Source organism: Oncorhynchus tshawytscha, linkage group LG10 (genome assembly GCF_018296145.1).
Source record: "Oncorhynchus tshawytscha isolate Ot180627B linkage group LG10, Otsh_v2.0, whole genome shotgun sequence".
Lineage (NCBI taxonomy): Eukaryota > Metazoa > Chordata > Actinopteri > Salmoniformes > Salmonidae > Oncorhynchus > Oncorhynchus tshawytscha.
In genome coordinates this window covers 25714651-25735816 of record NC_056438.1, presented here as the reverse complement: position 1 = coordinate 25735816, position 21166 = coordinate 25714651, and the positions used below count along the sequence as shown (strand labels likewise).

The 21166-nt window shown below is 41.8% G+C and overlaps 1 protein-coding gene across 1 annotated transcript in view; it reads right to left on the bottom strand.

The window, feature by feature from the left end:
* The window catches only part of LOC112261008 (zinc finger protein 436), a 41000-nt gene extending 21019 nt beyond the window's left edge, over positions 1 to 19981 (bottom strand). Inside the window, exons 1-2 of the mRNA XM_042329569.1 lie at positions 19243 to 19981; positions 2383 to 3242 (exon numbers count right to left, since the gene is read on the bottom strand). Of these exons, the coding sequence (XP_042185503.1) occupies positions 2383 to 3242; positions 19243 to 19558 (1176 nt within the window). The 5' untranslated portion in view covers positions 19559 to 19981. The remainder of the gene's footprint in view (positions 1 to 2382; positions 3243 to 19242) is intronic.
* Between the last annotated feature and the right edge of the window lie 1185 nt (positions 19982 to 21166).

Here is a 21166-nt window from a genome sequence, read left to right as displayed (position 1 = left end):
GGGGGTAACATCCCACAGCAAGAATTGGCAAATCTGGTGCAGTCCATGAGGAGGAGATGCACTGCAGTACTTAACACAGCTGGTGGCCTGTTGGGGTTCGTTCCTTGTTCCTTGTCAATCATTGGCTCATTGGTGAAATTAGCATTCAGATAATATCTTTAAGTAAATCATTCATTTATTCATGCAATTGCAGACAGAAGTTGACAACAGGAACATAGCACACAAGTTTCCGAGTAGGTTCTGCAAAATAGAAAAGGGTCCGAGTTGTTTTATTATGCCTACAGTCATATCTTAGTGATGTCACTGCCTATGTCATTACCTTCTACTCATGAGACCAAACCCATGCCTACATAGCTACATAAAGAGTTTCAGTGTTATCTAAAAGCTCAGCAGTAAATGTCCACTCCCCACGTTGATTTATAGTGGAATGTCTGACTAGTCTCTTAGAACTCTGCAGGGGTGTGTAAGAGATATGAGTCACATTTCTCAGACCATTTCTTTATAGGAGGCAGAGACTAGAAAAAAACTGTGGAACAATATTAAACCTTCATAATGAATATATATATTGTTAATCTGTAGTCTAGGACCCTATACATGTAAGGAGGGAGGGGTCTTATAGCCCTTCCCCTTCTATTAATACAACATAAGCATAATCAACTATAATAATACATCAAACATTTGGTACAGCTCCTATCATAACCCCAAGGTGAACCCGACAGGCCATACTGACTGTTACGTTTGATTTTGACCACCCCTTTGTTCAGGGACACATTATTCCATTTCTATTAGTCACATCTGTGGAACTTGTTCAGTTTGTCTCAGTTGTTGAATCTTATGTTCATACAAATATTTACACGTTAAGTTTGCTGAAAATAAACAAAGTTGACAGTGAGAGGACGTTTATTTTTTTGCTGAGATTAGCTATAGGATAGAAGTGTGTTTAAAAACACAGGGACTAATATACACAGAAAGCATTTAAAGAGCTCCAATGTTTCAGCTATGTTGGCTAGCAAGTTACCAAGGTGGCTGAATGAATCAGAATGAAAGATGTTGAAGGCGTGCGTGTTGAATATTTATTTTTATGAAATAAAAAAGTTTGATGTATTTTTATAAATATAATAATAATAAGAGAGACATACAAAGATCAGCATGTGTTGATTGATTATTCAGACTTAATGAGTAAGAATTTTAAAAAGTACACTACACATCCACATTTAAAAGGCAATTTCTTGTTCAGTCATATAAACAGATTAAAAATAAGCCTGTAAATCCATAATGCTTCTACATGTAACAATACATACATGTCGTAATCTACAGTTTATAATGAACGTCCACTTATGGAGCAGGCCTTCCACATTTTATTTCTATTGACACAAAAGTGTTGCATTAATCACATTTTGTTTTTTACAATCAGCATCTGTGTACTCTGACATGGTGTAACGATACTGATGAAAAACATTCACTACCTCATGAATGTTCCCATGTCAACAACGTATCAATGTTATCAGAACGTAACACATTTTTATATTCCTTTAGCTTGATGACTGGTAGACCAATTAACTCAATGAAACTACTAAATTCAAGAGGCTACAAGGTTAGAATCAAGAAATGCACACTCAATTCAACGATTTAGTCATTTACATTTTGCAATATCCAAATCATACACAGTTGCTGTCAAATATATATATATATATATATATATATATATATATATATATATATATATATATATATATATAGTGCAACCAAGTAATAGCTCCGGGCTGCCAAGAACTTTGTCCATGCCATGGCTTTATTTTCTGATTTAAAATTGTAAATGTATGTTTACAGAAGTAAAATTGGTTCCGTAATGTTGAAAATCCCAATAGATGTGGAGACCAAAATATTCTTTCAATTTCAACTTACTTTAGAAGAAATAGGGAATTATTCAAGAAAAGTGCAAGGGTGCCTATATATTTGGCCACAACTGTAATAGTGTTTCCAATCAAATTAACTTAGCAATACCCAAATCATATTTCAAATTCAAGAGGTTAGAATCAAGAAATACAAAATTCCATTAATCTATATAATCATTAAATAGACTGCATCAAGGTGCCTCACACTACAGAAATAGGAGAAAGGCTCCTGCTCCTATGAGCCGTTCTGGCTCAGGGAAGCCTAGGCTCGTGCAAGGCTACTTACTTATATAATAATTCACATTTTGCAATATCCAAATAACATAATGAACAGCATTGGAGGGTTTATACTTGTATCCAATCAATCAAAATAAATACACATTAAAATATTTAAATCAGATTTTTAGACATGATCACGTCTCAAGATGGAAAAAACAACAACCTAAGTAATGACTATTTCATGTGGCATAAAAAAATACCACAGTCAAAAACACAAGTCAGAACACAACCTCTCTATTCTCTCATGTGATTTCAGGGCCTCTGACTGGGAAAATGTCTTTCCACAATGAGAACAGTGGTATGTCTTCCCCTCCTGTGTATTTGTATGTATTATTTCATGCTCTTTCAAGGCCACTAACTGGGTAAATCTCTTTCCACACAAGGAGCAGTGGTAGGTGCTATCCCCCCCTGTATGTGTCCTCTTATGCCTACTCAGGCCCCATAACTTGGTAAAACTCTTTCCACACAGGGAGCATTTGTATGGCTTTTCCCCTGTGTGGGTCCTCTCATGCAATTTCAAGGTACCTAACCACCTAAAACTCTTTTCACAGTGGGAACAGTGGTAAGGCTTCTCTCCTGTGTGTATTCTCTCATGCTGTTTCAGGCTCACTGACCCCCTAAAACTCTTTCCACAGTGGGAACAGTGGTAAGGCTTTTCTCCTGTGTGTATTCTCTCATGTGTTTTCAGGCTCACTAACCACCCAAAACGTTTTCCGCACTGGGAGCATTGGTAGGGCTTCTCTTCTCTATGCGTCCTCTCGTGCCTATTCAGGTCCCCTAACTGGGTAAAACTCTTTCCACAGTGGGAACATTGGAAAGGTTTTTCTCCTGTGTGTGCCCTCTCGTGCGTTTTCAGACTACCTAACCAGGTAAAAGTCATTCCACATTGGGAGCAGTGGTATGGCTTCTCTCCGGAATGTATTCTCTTATGTATTTTCAGGTTCCATAGCAGAGTAAAACTCTTTCCACACTGGGAGCAGTGGTGTCTTCCTGCTGATTTGGACGTCTCTGGGTCTGGTTCCCCCGAAGGACTCTTTTTGCTGTCAGAGTGACAGTCTGGCCTCTCTCCTGCCAAAGAGAATAATTAAAAAGGGACTTAATTGTCATTTTTTGTCAACAATATTCATAAATTACTCAATGTCGAAGTGGAAGAAAAATGTAATATTTATTTTTTATGGAAAATAAATCACTAATATAACTAGATTAGATAAGTATTCAACATGTATTCAAGACATGTTAGAATCGCCTTTGGCAGTGATTGCAGCTGTGAATCTTTGAGTAAGTATCTAAGAGTTTTGCACACATGGATTGTACAAAATTTGCCATTTATTCTTCAAAAAATTCTTCAAGCTCTGAAGTTGGTTGATGATCATTGCTAGAAAGCCATTTTCAAGCCGATTTAAGTCAATACTGTAATTAGGCCAATCAGGAAGATTGAATGTCGTCATGGTAAGCAACTCATGGTTAGAGCGTTAGGCCAGTAACCAAAAGGTTGTTCAATCGAATCCCCGAACTGACAAGGTAAAAATCTATCATTCTGCCCCTGAGCAAGGCAGTTAACCCACTGTTCCCCGGGTGCCGAAGACGTGGATGTCAATTTAGGAAGCTCCTCGCAACTCTCCGATTCAGAGGGGTTGTGTTAAATGCGGAAGACGCATTTAAATTGAATTGAAGGCATTCAGTTGTACAACTGACTAGGTATCCCCTTTTCCCAAATCCAGTATATTTATTTTGCCTTGTGTTTTAGGTAATTGTCCTGCTTAAAAGGTGAATTTGTTACTCAGTGTCTGTTGGAAAGCAGACAGAACCAAGTCTTCCTCTAGGATTTTGCTTATGCTTAGCTCTATTCTGTTTCTTTGTATCCTAAAAAAACTCCCTTATCCATGCCAATGACAAGCATACTCATAACATGATGCAGTCACCACCATGCTTGTAAATATGAAGACGTGTACTCAGTGATGTGGTGTATTGGATTTGCCTCAAACATAACGCTTTGTAGTCTGGGCAAAAAGTTAATTTCTTCCCCACATTTTTTGCAGTCTAACTTAAGTGACTTATTTATTAACAGGATGCATGTTTTGGAATATTTTTATTGTGTACAGGCTTCCTTATTTTCATTCTGTCATTTATGTTAGTATTGTGGAGTAACTACAATGCTGTTGATCCATCCTTGAGCGGTTTCCTTCCTCTCAGGCAACTGAGTAAGGAAGGGCGCCTGTATCTTTGTAGTGGCTGGTTGTATTCATACACCATCCAAAGAGTAATTAATAATTGCACCATGCTCAAAGGGATATTTTACCCATCAACCCAGTGGCAGAGCCCCACCTGTTTTGAGCCCTACCTATTAAACAAAGACAAAATATGTATACAGTACCAGTCAAAAGTTGACACAGCAACCCATTCAGGTTATCTTTCATGTTTACGCTTTTCTATAGTCGTGGCCAAAAGTTGAGAATAACACAAATATAAATTTTCACAAAGTCTGCTGCCTCAACTTGTATGATTGCAATTTGCATATACTACAGAATGTTATGAAGAGTGATCAAATTAATTGCAAAGTCCCTCTTTGCCATGCAAATGAACTGAATCCCAAAAATACATTTCCACTGCATTTCAGCCCCGCCACAAAAGGACCAGCTGACATCATGTCAGTGATTCTCTCGTTAACACAGGTGTGAGTGTTAACGAGGACAAGACTGGAGATCACTCGGCCATGCTGATTGAGTTTGAATAACAGACTGGAAACTTCAAAAGGAGGGTGGTGCTTGGAATCATTGTTCTGCCATCCATGGTTAGCTGCAAGGAAACACGTGCTGTCATCATTGCTTTGCACAAAAAGGGCTTCACAGGCAAGGATATTGCTGCCATTAAGATTGCACCTAAATCAACCATTTATCGGATCATCAAGAACTTCAAGGAGAGTGGTTCAATTGTTGTGAAGAAGCCTTCAGGGCACCCAAGAAAGTCCAGCAAGCGCTAGGACAGTCTCCTAAAGTTGATTCAGCTGCGAGATCGGGGCACCACCAGCACAGAGCTTGCTCAGGAATGGCAACAGGCAGGTGTGAGTGCATCTGCACGCACAGTGAGGCGAAGACTTTTGGATGAAGGCCTGGTGGCAAGAAGGGCAGCAAAGAAGCCACTTGTCTCCAGGAAAAACATCATGGACAGACTGATATTCTGCAAAAGGTACAGGGATTGGACTGCTGAGAACTGGGGTAAAGTCATTTTCTCTGATGAATCCCCTTTCCGATTGTTTGGGGCATCCGGAAAAAAAGCTTGTCCGGAGAAGACAAGGTGAGCGCTACCATCAGTCCTATGTCATGAAAACAGTAAAGCATCCTGAGACCATTCATGTGTGGGGTTGCTTCTCAGCCAAGGGAGTGGGCGCACTCACAATTTTGCCTAAGAACCTAGCCATGAATAAAGAATGGTACCAACAAATCCTCAGAGAGCAACTTCTCCCAACCATCCAGGAACAGTTTGGTGACAAACAATGCCTTTTCCAGCATGATGGAGCACCTTGTCATAAGGCAAAAGTGATAACTAAGTGGCCCTGGGAACAAAACATCGATATTTTGGTCCATGGCCAGGAAACTCCCCATACCTTAATCTCATTGAGAACTCATGGTCAATCCTCAAGAGGTGGGTGAACAAACAAAAAAACAACAATTCTGACAAACTCCAAGCATTGATTACGCAAGAATGGGCTGCCATCAGTCAGGATGTGGCCCAGAAGTTGATTGACAGCATGCCAGGGCGGATTGCAGAGGTCTTGAAAAAGAAGGGTCAACACTGCAAATATGGACTCTTTGCATCAACTTCATGTAATTGTCAATAAAGGCCTTTGACATTTATGAAATGCTTGTAATTATACTTCAGTATTCCATAATAACATCTAACAAAAATATCTAAAGACACTGAAGCAGCAAACTTTGTGGAAATTAATATTTGTGTTGTTCTCAAAACTTTTGGCCATGAATGTACAGTGTAGAATTATAGTGAAGACATCAAAACTATTAAATAACACATAAGGAAGCCATAGAAAGAGGAGTGGGAAGCCCCAGTGCACAACTGAGCAAGAGGACAAGTACATTAGAGTGTCTAGTTTGAGAAACAGACGCCTCACAAGTCCTCAACTGGCAGCTTCATTAAATAGTACCCGCAAAACACCAGTCTCAACATCAACAGTGAAGAAGTGACTCTGGGATGCTGGCCTTCTAGGCAGAGTTGCAAAGAAAAGGCCATATCTCAGACTGGCCAATAAAAGATTAAGATGGGCAAAAGAACAGACACTGGACAGAGGAACTCTGCATAGAAGGCCAGCATCCTGGAGTCGCCTCTTCACTGTTGATGTTGAAACTGGTGTTTTGCAGGTACTATTTAATGAAGCTGCCAGTCCTTTACAAACATGTCAAACAATGTATGGAATCAATCGTTAGGATGTTTTTAACATAAAACATCAATAATGTTCCAACATCAATAATGTTCCATGTTCCAACCGGAGAATCCGTTTGTCTTCAGAAAGGCACTGGAACGAGAGGAAACTCTGTCGGGAGCGCACGTCATGAGACCAAGGCTCTCTGCCAGACCACTGACTCAAACAGGTCTCATGAGCCAATAATTTATAGTAGAATCCTCATTCAACTTTCAAAAGACGGTTGACATCTAATGGAAGCCCTAGGAAGTGCAACCTCATCCATATCTCAATGTGTACTCAGTAGGCCAAGCTTTGAAAAACTACAAGCCTCAGATGTGGTTGGATTTTTCTCAGCTTTTCACCTGCCATATGAGTTCTGTTATACTCACAGACATCATTCAAACAGTTTTAGAAACTTCAGTGTTTTCTATCCAATACTAATAATAATATGCATATATTAGCATCTGGGACAGAGTAGGAGGCAGTTCACTCTGGGCACGCTATTCATGCAAAAGTGAAAATGCTGCCCCCTATCCCAAAAAGGTTAAGCAGGTTCTTCATTTCACCATTTCAGCGGTCTATTGACAGGTGTCATTTTTATATTCAAAGTCAACAGTGTTTTCTTTGCTTCAATAGAGTGATCAGGGATGTGCAACTGTAGTTTTCCTTCTCAGAAAATACATCAGCAACACATTCTGCAGAAAATTGCTTAATTTTAAACAGATGACAACAGAAGTACAATGCTATTTGGCTGGCAGCCAGAATAAATTAGTAAATGAGCTTAAAATGAAAAAGCAAAGTATTTTGTGCAAAAACAATGCATGGCCATTATACACTATACATACAAAAGTACGTGGACACCCCTTCAAATGAGTGGATTCAGCGATTTCAGCCACACCCATTACCGACAGGTGTATAAAAATCAGGCACACAGCCATGTAATAGCCATAGACAAAAATTGGCAATAGAATGGCCTTACTGAAGAGCTCAGTGACTTTCAGCGTGGAAAGGTCATAGGATGCTACCTTTCCAACAAGTCAGTTCGTCAAATATCTGCCCTGCCAGTGCTGCCCCAGTCATCTGTAAGTGCTGTTATTGTGAAATGGAAACATCTAGGAGCAACAACAGCTCAACTGCAAAGTGGTAGGCTACACAAGCTCAAGACAGCACCACCAAGTGCCGAACTGCATAGCACGTAAAAAAGTATTTGGTTGCAACACTCACTACCGAATTCCAAACTGCTTCTGAAAGCAACGTCAGCACAAGAACTGTTCATCGGGAGCTTCATGAAATGGGTTTCCATGGCCGAGCAGGGGCACAAGCGTCGGCTGGAGTGGTGTTAAGCTCGCCGCCATTAGACTCTGGAGCAGTGAAAAGGCGTCCTTTGGAGTGATGAATCACGCTTCACCATCTGGCAGTCCAAAGTACAAATCTTTGTTTGGCGGATACCAGGAGGACGCTACCTGCCCGAATGCATAGTGCCAAATGTAAAGTTTGGTGGAGGAGGAACAATGGTCTGGGGATGTTTTTCAGTGTTAGGGTTAGGACCCTTAGTTCCAGTGAAGGGAAATCTTAACGCTACCGCATACAATGACATTCTAGACATTTCTGTGCTTCCAACTTTGTGGCAACAGTTTGGGGAAGGCCCTTTCCTGATTCAGCATGCCAATGCCCCCGTGCACAAAGTGAGGTCCAGAAATGGTTTGTCGAGATCGGTGTAGAAGAACTTGACTGGCCTGCACAGAACCCTGACCTCAACCCCATCGAACACCTTTGGGATAAATTAGAATGCCGACTGTGAGCAAGGCCTAATCGCCCAACATCAGTGCCCGATCTTACTAATGCTCTCGTGGCTGAAAGTCCCTGCAGCAATGTTCCAACATCTAGTGGAAAGCCTTCCCAGAAGAGTAAAGAATGTTATAACAAAGGAGGAACCAAATACATGATACAAATACATGACCAAATGTCCATGATATTGGAATGGGATGTTTGACGAGCAGGTGTCCACATACTTTTGGTCATGTAGTATATTTGTAATGCTTATCATAGAAAGAAAGTAGCCAGCTACATTTCCTAATGTTTTGCTTAAAGTTAATCTTGAATTTTACCAGAGGAAAGTTGGCTGGCTGGCTACACTCAGTCGGAACGCTGTCTGCTGATAGCAACTTATGTGAGCGAAGCTGAAGAGAGGAGTGGAGCACGCCCAATTTGACTGGAGCATGGAGCGAGTTTCCCAAAGGCAGGAGTGTCAGCCTTCTAGCACAGTAGCGACTCAGGGCATGCCCGGCCCAGCATTTGTAGTCTACTTGTGTGCTGCTATAGCCCCTTGCTTTAGCTATTGTCATCTAGTATGCTAAATATTTTCATAAATAAACTGATAAAACACACAGGAGAAAAATCAAGGTGACTTACAAATGAGGAGGAGTACTGTAAGAGCAATAGAGGGAGTGTGGTGATGTAGTGTCCACAATTACAGAATTATTGTGGAATCTGAAAAGACAGGTACCCCGAAAGCATGATGGTGTACTTACTACGTGCACATTCTAACAGAAAGGAACGAGGTGGGTCGCTAGCAAGTGTGTCATTGTAGCAAAGTATTTATAAACAGAAAATCTGACCTCTCAAAAGTTTTGTTAATTTTCGTTCTATTATCTATACCAGTGGTTCCCAACGAGGAGTACTAGGCCCCTAGGGGTACTTGGCCTATCCACACAGGGTACTTGTGAATATTCATGAGACCATAGGCCTACTGGTAAAATGCACATGAGGAGGTACTTCAGGGTAATCAGGACAGAGCAAAATTCAGTTGGTGGTACAGTAACCAAAAAAATCAAAAAATGTTGGGAACAACTCATCGATACAATAGGCTATCATTGTTTCTGGCATATATTACCTCTTTCAATGAGCTTTCTGTTTTGACTAATCCTTTTGGCCTACCAATAGAAAAATGAATAAAAAACAACTAAACATCCCTGCCCAGCCTGGAAAAAGTGGCCCGAAGGGTGTTAAGCATCCCTAGTGGCTCTGCAAGCTCTCAGAGGGTATTCTCCACTGCTGGCCTGCTTGCCAGGCACCATTGCATGAGCTTCAAGCCACAGACTCTACCCAAAAAAATAATAATTAAAAAAGGCACTGTAGATGGTGCCTAATAAGGCATTTTTAATTTAAATTGTATTTAATTAAGTAAGTCACAGCCTACATGTGCAATAGACTATAGACTATTTATAGACTATTTAATACAACGAAATGTTGTTTAAATGCTGAGCGCTTTATGTCCCTGCTAGCCTAGTGTTTCGTACTCGCAAATGCTTCTCAATTTATTTATTTGTAAGCTATAGCCCTGAAATAATTGAACTAATATAGCCTAAAAAAAACCTGTTTGTTCCTTCTTATGCTACCTGTCTGGCTCCTGACCTATTTAGAGTGTTTATATTTTGAGAGGTCAGTGGAAAATATCCAACCTGTTTAGTGCGCAATCCCGAGAGCACGCCTTTCTTGTTTTTCTTTTATATTGACGACGCTATTGTCCGGTTGAAATATTATCGATTATTTAGGCTAAAAACAACCTGAGGAATGATTATAAACATCGTTTGACATGTTTCTACGAACTTTACGGATACTATTTGGAATTTCCATCTGCCTCTTGTGACCGCATTTGAGCCATTGGATTACTGAACAAAATGCGCAAAACAAAATTTCGTTTTTTTTTTATATAAAGAGGGACTTTACCGAACAAAATGTATTGTGTAACTGGGAGTCTTGTGAGTGCAACCATATGAAGATCATAAAAGGTAAGTGATTCATTTTATTGCTATTTCTGACTTTCGTGACTAGTCTACTTGGCTGGTAACTGTATGTAAAGTTGTGTCTGCTGGGCGCTGTCCTCAGATAATCGCATGGTTTGCTTTTGCCGTAAAGCCTTTTTGAAATCTGACACAGCGGCTGGATTAACAACAAGTTAAGCTTTATTTTGACGTATTGCACTTGTGATTTTATGAAAGTTAAATATTTATAGTCATTTAATTTGAATTTGGCACTCTGCAATTTCACCGGATGTTGTCGAGGTGGGACCTGATCCGAAAGAAGTTAACAAGAAATTTGTGGAGTGGTTGAAAAACGAGTTTTAATGACCTCAACCTAAGTGTATGTAAACTTCTGACTTCAACGGTATATTATTTTACTGCTCTAGGGATATAATTATTGTTTGGATAAGCTTATTTACTACTATGTATTGATATTTTTTCCTCCCCACTCTTTATGCGATGCGCAATGCAGAGAAAACGGGAAGAATCATCATCACTTAACTACCCTGGTGAATTATTGTAATGCTTGTTTATGTGTCAGTTAATCCCATAAGGGATGGCTTGCCAATTGGCGATTTGACACAATATCTTTTTTTCCCCCATTCATGTAATACTTAATAAACTTATTTTTTTTTAATGTCTCTAACCAAGTGGATTATTTATCTTTAGGCTCCCCGAATGGCATCTATTAATTTTATAGAGCCAACTTCATTAGATTATATATACACACCGTCCCATTCAAAGGTGCCAACCAGGTGGGATGGCGTATCCCGGCAGAATGCTGTAATAGCCATGCTGGTTAAGTGTGCTTTGAAATCTAAATAAATCACCGGTGTCACCAGCAAAAAAAACACACCATCACACCTCCTCCTCCATGCTTCACAGTGGTAACCACACATGCAGAGATCATCCATTCACCTACTCTTTGTCTCACCAAGACAAATTTGGACTCCGACTAAAGGACACATTTCCACCGGTATAATGTCCATTGCTCGTGTTTCTTGGCCCAAGTAAGTATCTTCTTATTATGGGTGTCCTTTAGTAGTGATTTCTTTGCAGCAATTTGACCATGAAGGCCATTTGAAAAAATGGCCCGGAAGAAATGGCAGCAGTTTTACGGGCGCCCAACCAATTGTGCTATTATGTGTTTTTTTCCACGTGGATATGAGGACAGCGAACACTCACCTCGGATTAGACAAAGATTTTTTTCTTCAACAAGCAGGACATTCTCTGAACACCCGACAAGGCCAACATCCCAGTTGTTTGCAAGAGGAAGAGACGCAGGTATAGAGGACACAGAGCGGGGTGCCTCATAAGGATCCGCAGAAGGCGAGTGGGAAAGCTGCCATTATTACTCGCCAACATGCAAACATTGGACAATAAATGAAACGAGATAGGATCACGAATATCCTACCAACGGGACATCAAAAACTGTAATATCTTATGTTTCACGGATTTGTGGCTGAATGATGACATGGATATTCAGCTAGCAGGATATATGCTGCACCGGCAAGACAGAACAGCACACTCTGGTAAGATGAGGGGGGTCGGTCTGTGCATATTTGTAAACAACAGCAGGTGCATGAAATCTAAGGAAGTCTCTAGATTTTGCTCACCTAAAGTAGAGTATCTTCTGATAAAATGCAGACCACACTATTTGCCTAGAGAGTTTTCATCTATACTTTTCGTGGCTGTTTATTTACCACCACAGAGGGAGGCTGGCACTAAGACCGCTCTCAGTTAGCTGTATAAGGAAATAAGCAAACAGGATACTGCTCACCCAGAGGCGGCGCTCCTAGTGGCCGGAGATTTTAATGCAGGGAAACTAAAATCAGTTCTACCTCATTTCTATCAACATGTCACATGTGCAACCAGAGGGAAAATAATTATAGATCACCTGCACTCCACAGACAGAGACGCGTACAAAGCTCTACCTCGCCCTCCATTTGGTAAATCCGACCACAATTCTATCCTCCCGATTCCTGCTTACAAGCAAAAATAAAAGCAGGAAGCACCAGTGACTCGGTCTATAAAAAAAGTGGTCAGATGAAGCAGATGCTAAACTACAGGACTGTTTTGCTATCACAGACTGGAACATGTTCTGGGATTCTTCTGATGGCATTGAGGAGTACACCACATCAGTCACTGGCTTTATCAATAAGTGCATCGAGGATGTCGTCCCCACAGTGACTGCACGTACATAACCCCAACCAGAAGCCATGGATTACAGGTAACATTCACACTGAACTAAAGGATAGAGCTGCCACTTTCAAGGTGTGGGATTCCAACCCGGAAGCTTAAGAAATCCCACTATGCCCTCCGACGAACCATCAAACAGGCAAAACATCAATACAGGGCTAAGATTGAATCGTACTACACCGGCTCTGATGCTTGTCTTATGTGGCAGGGCTTGCAAACTATTACAGACTACAAAGGGAAGCACAGCCAAGAGCTGCCCAGTGACACGAGCTTCCCAAATGAGTTAAATCACTTCTACGCTCGCTTTGAGGCAAGCAACACTGAGGCATGCATGAGAGCATCAGCTGTTCCGGACGACTATGATCACACTCTCCGTAGCCGATGTGAGTCAGACCTTTAAACAGGTCAACATACACAAGGCTGTGGGGCCAGATGGATTACCAGGATGTGTGCTCCGGGCATGTGCTGACCAACTGGCAGGTGTCTTCACTGACATTTTCAACATGTCCCTGATTGAGTCTGTAATAGCAACATGTTTAAAGCAGACCACCATAGTCCCTGTGCCCAAGAACACGAAGGCAACCTGCCTAAATTATTACAGAACCGTAGCACTCACGTCCGTAGCCATGAAGTGCTTTGAAAGTCTGGTCATGGCTCACATCAACTCCATCATCCCAGAAACCCTAGACCCACTCCAATTTGCATACCGCCCCAACAGATCCACAGATGATTCAATCTCAACTGTACTCCACGCTGCCCTTTCACACCTGGACAAAAGGAACACCTATGTGAGAATGCTATTCATCGACTACAGATCAGAGTTCAACACCATAGTACCCTCAAAGAGCATCACTAACCTAAGGCTTCTGGGACTAAACACCTCTCTCTGCAACTGGATCCTGGACTTCCTGACGGTGAGGTAGCAACATATCTGCCACACTGATCCTCAACACTGGAGCCCCTCAGGGGTGCATGCTCAGTGTCTGTACTTGTTCACCCACGACTGCATGGCCAGGCATGAATCCAACACCATCATTAAGTTTGCCGATTACACAACAGTGGTAGGCCTGATCACCGTTAACAACGAGACAGCCTATAGGGAGGAGGTCAGAGACCTGGCCAGGTGTTGCCAGAATAACAACCTATCCCTCAACGTAACCAAGACAAAGGAGATGATTGTGGACTACAGGAAAAGGAGGACTGAGCACACGCCCATTCTCATCAAGAGTGCTGTAGTGGAGCAGGTTGAGAGCTTCAAATTCCTTGGTGTCCACATCACCAACAAACTAGAATGATCCAAACACACCAAGACAGTCCTGAAGAGGGCACGACAAAACCTATTCGCCCTCAGGAGACTAAAAAGATTTGGCATTGGTCCTCAGATCCTCAAAAGGTTCTACAGCTGCAACTTCAAGAGCACCCTGGCTGGTTACATCACTGCCTGGTATGGCAACTGCTCGGCCTCCGACCGCAAAGCACTACAGAGGATAGTACCGCCCAGTACATCACTGGGGCTAAGCTGCCTGCCATCCAGGACCTCTATGCCAGACAGCGTCAGAGGAAGGCCCTAACAATTGTCAAAGAACGCAGCCACCCGTCATAGACTGTTCTCTCTACTACCGCATGGCAAGCAGTACCGGAGTGCCAAGTCTAGGACAAAGGCTTCTCAACAGTTTTTACCCCCAAGCCATAAGACTCCTGAACAGGTATTCAAATGGCTACCCGGACTATTTGCATTGTGTGTGTCCCTCCCCCCCCAAACCCTCTTTTACGCTGCTGCTACTTCTCTCTGTTTATCATATATGCATAGTCACTTTATCCGTATCTACATGTACATACTACCACAATCAGCCCAACTAACCGGTGCCTATATACAGCCTCGCTACTGTTATTTTTCACTGTTGTTTTTATTTCTATACTTACCTTTTGTTCACCTAATACCTTTTTTATTTTATTGCACTGTTGGTTAGAGCCTGTAAGTAAGCATTTCACTGTTGTATTCGGCGCACGTGACAAATAAACCTTGATTTGATACTCGCAGTCTCCTCTGAACAGTTAACATTGAGATGTGTGTTACTTTAACTATGTGAAGCATTTATTTGGGCTGCAATTTCTGAGGCTGGTAACTCTAATTAACTTATCCTCTGCAGCAAAGGTAACTCGGGGTCTTACTTTCCTGTGTCCGTCCTCATGAGAGCCAGTTTCATCATAGCGTTTGTTGGTTTTTGCGACTGCACTTGAAGAAACTTGTCAAAGTTCTTGAAATTTTCCAGATTGACTGACCTTCATGTCCTAAAGTAATGTTGGGCTTTTCTTTCTCTTTGCTTATTTGTGATGTTCTTGCCACAAAAACATCCTGTGGCGGACTGCAATAGCATCGAATAGTCCCCGTGATATGCAACTGTTCAGGGAAGTCCGGAACCAATACACGCAGTCAGTCAGGAAAGCTAAGGCCAGCTTCTTCAGGCAGAAGTTTGCATCCTGTAGCTCCAACTCCAAAAAGTTCTGGGACACTGAAGTCCATGGAGAACAAGAGCACCTCCTCCCAGCTGCCCACTGCACTGAGGCTAGGTAACACGGTCACCACCGATAAATCCATGATTATCTAAAACTTCAATAAGCATTTCTCAACGGCTGGCCATGCCTTCCGCCTGGCTACTCCAACCTCGGCCAACAGCTCCGCCCCCCCGGCATCTCCTCGCCCAAGCCTCTCCAGGTTCTCCTTTACCCAAATCCAGATAGCAGATGTTCTGAAAGAGCTGCAAAACCTGGACCCGTACAAATCAGCTGGGCTTGACAATCTGGACCCCCTATTTCTGAAACTATCCGCCGCCATTGTCGCAACCCCTATTACCAGCCTGTTCAACCTCTCTTTCATATCGTCTGAGATCCCCAAGGATTGGAAAGCTGCCACAGTCTTCCCCCTCTTCAAAGGGGGAGACACCCTGGACCCAAACTGTTACAGACCTATATCCATCCTGCCCTGCCTATCTAAGGTCTTCGAAAGCCAAGTCAACAAACAGGTCACTGACCATCTCGAATCCCACCGTACCTTCTCCGCTGTGCAATCTGGTTTCCGAGCCGGTCACGGGTGCACCTCAGCCACACTCAAGGTACTAAACAATATCATAACCGCCATCGATAAAAGACAGTACTGTGCAGCCGTCTTCATTGACCTTGCCAAGGCTTTCGACTCTGTCAATCACCATATTCTTATCGGCAGACTCAGTAGCCTCGGTTTTTCGGATGACTGCCTTGCCTGGTTCACCAATTACTTTGCAGACAGAGTTCAGTGTGTCAAATCGGAGGGCATGCTGTCCGGTCCTCTGGCAGTCTCTATGGGGGTGCCACAGGGTTCAATTCTCGGGCCGACTCTTTTCTCTGTATATATCAATGATGTTGCTCTTGCTGCGGGCGATTCCCTGATCCACCTCTACGCAGACGACACCATTCTATATACTTTCGGCCCGTCATTGGACACTGTGCTATCTAACCTCCAAACAAGCTTCAATGCCATACAACACTCCTTCCGTGGCCTCCAACTGCTCTTAAACGCTAGTAAAACCAAATGCATGCTTTTCAACCGATCGCTGCCTGCACCCGCATGCCCGACTAGCATCACCACCCTGGATGGTTCCGACCTTGAATATGTGGACATCTATAAGTACCTAGGTGTCTGGCTAGACTGCAAACTCTCCTTCCAGACTCATATCAAACATCTCCAATCGAAAATCAAATCAAGAGTCGGCTTTCTATTCCGCAACAAAGCCTCCTTCACTCACGCCGCCAAGCTTACCCTAGTAAAACTGACTATCCTACCGATCCTCGACTTCGGCGATGTCATCTACAAAATGGCTTCCAACACTCTACTCAGCAAACTGGATGCAGTCTATCACAGTGCCATCCGTTTTGTCACTAAAGCACCTTATACACCACCCACCACTGCGACTTGTATGCTCTAGTCGGCTGGCCCTCGTTACATATTCGTCGCCAGACCCACTGGCTCCAGGTCATCTACAAGTCCATGCTAGGTAAAGCTCCGCCTTATCTCAGTTCACTGGTCACGATGGCAACACCCATCCGTAGCACGCGCTCCAGCAGGTGTATCTCACTGATCATCCCTAAAGCCAACACCTCATTTGGCCGCCTTTCGTTCCAGTACTCTGCTGCCTGTGACTGGAACGAATTGCAAAAATCGCTGAAGTTGGAGACTTTTATCTCCCTCACCAACTTCAAACATCAGCTATCTGAGCAGCTAACCGATCGCTGCAGCTGTACATAGTCTATTGGTAAATGTGGTGTGGTGTCAGGAAAATAACCTCACACTCAACGTCAACAAAACTAAGGAGATGATTGTGGACTTCAGGAAACAGCAGAGGGAACACCCCCCCATCCACATCGATGGAACAGTAGTGGAGAGGGTAGCAAGTTTTAAGTTCCTCGGCATACACATCACAGACAAACTGAATTGGTCCACTCACACAGACAGCATCGTGAGGAAGGCGCAGCAGCGCCTCTTCAACCTCAGGAGGCTGAAGAAATTCGGCTTGTCACCAAAAGCACTCACAAACTTCTACAGATGCACAATCGAGAGCATCCTGGCGGGCTGTATCACCGCCTGGTATGGCAACTGCACCGCCCTCAACCGTAAGGCTCTCCAGAGGGTAGTGAGGTCTGCACAACGCATCACCGGGGGCAAACTACCTGCCCTCCAGGACACCTACACCACCCGATGCTACAGGAAGGCCATAAAGATCATCAAGGACATCAACCACCCGAGCCACTGCCTGTTCACCCCGCTGCCATCCAGAAGGCGAGGTCAGTACAGGTGCATCAAAGCTGGGACCGAGAGACTGAAAAACAGCTTCTATCTCAAGGCCATCAGACTGTTAAACAGCCACCACTAACATTGAGTGGCTACTGCCAACACACTGTCAATGACACTGACTCTACTCCAGCCACTTTAATCATGGGAATTGATGGGAAATGATGTAAATATATCACTAGCCACTTTAAACAATGCTACCTTATATAATGTTACTTACCCTACATTGTTCATCTCATATGCATACGTTGATACTGTACTCTATATCATCGACTGCATCCTTATGTAATACATGTATCACTAGCCACTTTAACTATGCCACTTGGTTTACATACTTATCTCATATGTATATACTGTACTCGATATCATCTACTGTATCTTGCCTATGCTGCTCTGTACCATCACTCATTCATATATCCTTATGTACATATTCTTTATCCCCTTACACTGTGTATGACAGTAGTTTTTTTTGGAATTGTTAGTTAGATTACTTGCTCGTTATTACTGCATTGTCGGAACTAGAAGCACAAGCATTTCGCTACACTCGCATTAACATCTGCTAACCATGTGTATGTGACAAATAAAATTTGATTTTTATTTTTTTTATTTTTAAATAGCCCACCCATTTTCACCTACCTCATCCCCATACTGTGTTTATTTATGTACTTTTCTGCTCTTTTGCACACCAATATCTCTACCTGTACATGACCATCTGATCATTTATCACTCCAGTGTTAATCTGCAAAATTGTAATTTTTCACCTACCTCCTCATGCCTTTTGCACACAATGTATATAGACTCCCCCCTTTGTTTTCTACTGTGTTATTGACTTGTTAATTGTTTATTCCATGTGTAACTCTGTGTTGTCTGCTCACACTGCTATGCTTTATCTTGGCCAGGTCGCAGTTGCAAATGAGAACTTGTTCTCAACTAGCCTACCTGGTTAAATAAAGGTGAAATAAATAAAATAAAAAATAAAAAATATGGACTTGGTATTTTACTAAATAGGGTAAAAAGACCACACCTACCTTGTCACAACACAACTGATTGGCTCAAACGCATTAAGAAGGAAAGAAATTCCACAAATTAACTTTTAAAAAGGCACACCTGTTAATTTAAATGCATTCCAGGTGACTACATCATGAAGCTGGTTGAGAGAATGCCAAGAGTGTGCAAAGCTGTCATCAGGGGAAAGGCTGGCTACTTTGAAGAATCTCAAATATCAAATATATTTAGATTTGTTTAACACTTTTTGATTGCTACATGATTCCATGTGTGTTATTTCATAGTTTGGATGTCTTCACTATTATTCTTGTAGTACAAATTAAGCAAAACCCTTAAATGAGAAGGTGTGTACAAACTTTTGACTGGTCCTGAATATAGAACTTTTTCTAAATGACAAATATTAGATCAATGTACCTCCAAATCGTTATGTTGGAGTGACTTAAAAAGTTGAGATGAGACAGATGTTTTTGTTGCGCAAGACCAGAAGTATCCAGGGAAAGTGTTGGAAAATTGGTGACAAAGTGGTTGCTATGAGAATTACAAGATGGGGAGTTTAACCCCAAATTATCCTAATGAGTAGAATTCGGTTTTCACATGCAAAGGTGATTGCTTTTTTTTAATTATTTTTTTTAAACGCGTCTGCCTTCCCAACGAAAACTCGAACATATATTTTATGGAGAAAAAAAATGTTTGTATGTTTCTGAAATATGCATCAGGCTGCTTTGTTGACACCATGACTGAGCTGTGCAGATTTCGGTTCGCCGCTTTTGCCCGTTCATGTCACGCGGTGCACTCAATCGAACCCCCTTCACTACTTACTGGTGTTAATCCGATCTCCTGTCTCTTCCGATGTGACAGTTATCTCTCCCTCAGTCTTCACTCCAAAAACTGTATCCTCTTTCTCTTCCTCCTCTTCTTTCACGGTAACATCCTCCTCTTTCACTCTGAACGTTTCTTCCTCTTGTTTCACTGTAACAGCTTCACCCTCTTCTTTTTGTACTGTGACATCCTCCTCTTGTTTCTCATCTTTTACGACAATGTTCAACCAAATACCGTCTTTCTCCGTCAAGCAGACCCCCTCTTCTTTATCAGGGGAGGAGTAGTTTAGTGAACTCATGGTCGGGGATGTTAGCATGGGCGACTGGCCTGGTGCTATGTTATCCAGCTAACTTACTAGCAACGTATATGTGCAATTAAAGAGGGTAACTAGATATACAACAGAAATGTGTTTAAAACAAACACAGTGGCTATAAATGTAACGTTACACCGATAACCTATAGAGCTTCAAAGGTTCGTCGATGTTGGCTAGCAACCTACCGAAGTGACTTACTAGCTTGTTGTTGTATTTGAAGAAGGGACACGTTTCACGCCACTGCATACAGCTACGACCGGAAGTGATTTTCCCTAACCCTTTCTTAGCCTCAACCTTGGCCTCCTAACCTGCTACGTAAATTATCCTAACCGGCTACGAAGAAGTCACTTCCGTATCGAAGTGGCGAGGAGGAGAGAGAGGCCCAACTCGGCGGAAAAGCTGTGTCCCCCCAGCAGGTGGCGTTTTTTCGTTGTTTCGCCTACTCATACAACCACATGTCCATGAGTGTACGGGGAAAGACTGCATTTTGTCCCGCAACCAAACAACCATGTTCCGCATGTTGTCAACAAATTCAAACATCACAAATTTTGAAAACTATTGATTTGTCCCGTATTTCAGTCAGACATTCCAACCTGTCTATTTGCAGGCACGTTCCGTTTATGGAAATATATTCTCTATATCATTAAGATGTAGTAGCCTAAACTTAAATGTTAAAAACTTTTCCAATCAATGTGGAGTTCTGATATTCTGCGCAGCGCAAGATGAGATGTAGGCCAATGCAATATGCCTATCACCAACCAATCCTATTTCTGAAATCCTTTCGGGCTAAATTCCAGCCAAACTTTGAGAGGACAGTTAGGCCTCATCACTTACTTTTGTAACTCTTACTCAGAAGCACGCTTTTTTGTAAGTAAATAGCTACATGAGACTGAAATATATAAGGTAATTTCATCAAATGTGTGACTTGAGGTTCTATATGCGCATTATTTAGCATATTTCTTCTACTACACCCAATCCCGTTTTAAAAGTCTCCCTGGCAGTGGTGTAAAGTACTTAAATAAAAATACTGTAACGACCCTGGGTAGTAAGTACTACTTAAGTAGTGTTTGGGGTATCTGTACTTTACTTGACTATTTATATTTTTGTCCCGTGTCCTGCAACCAAACAATAATTTGTTTATCAACACATTATGTTGATAACACATTTTGGAATTATTATTATTATTATCAACACATTTTGGAAGAAAAGTTGATTTATCCCATATTTATATACATATATAAATATATATTATATATATAAATATATATATATAATATATATATATTTATATATATATATAAATATATATTATACATATAATATTAGGATGTGTTAGCCTAAGATTACTAGTTACGTTAAACACTTCTCCAATCATTGTGGAGATCTGATATTCTGCGCAGTGCAAGATGAGATGTTGGTCAATGTCATATGCCTATCATCAACCAATCATATTTCTGAAATTTCAGGCTAAATTCCAGCTAAATTTGAAGAGGACCGTTAGGCCTCACAATTTACAAAAAGCCTGCTTATGATTAAGAGCTCTTAAATTAAGTAAATAGCCATATTATACTGAAAGATATAATTTAATAAAATGTGTGACTGAGGCTCTCT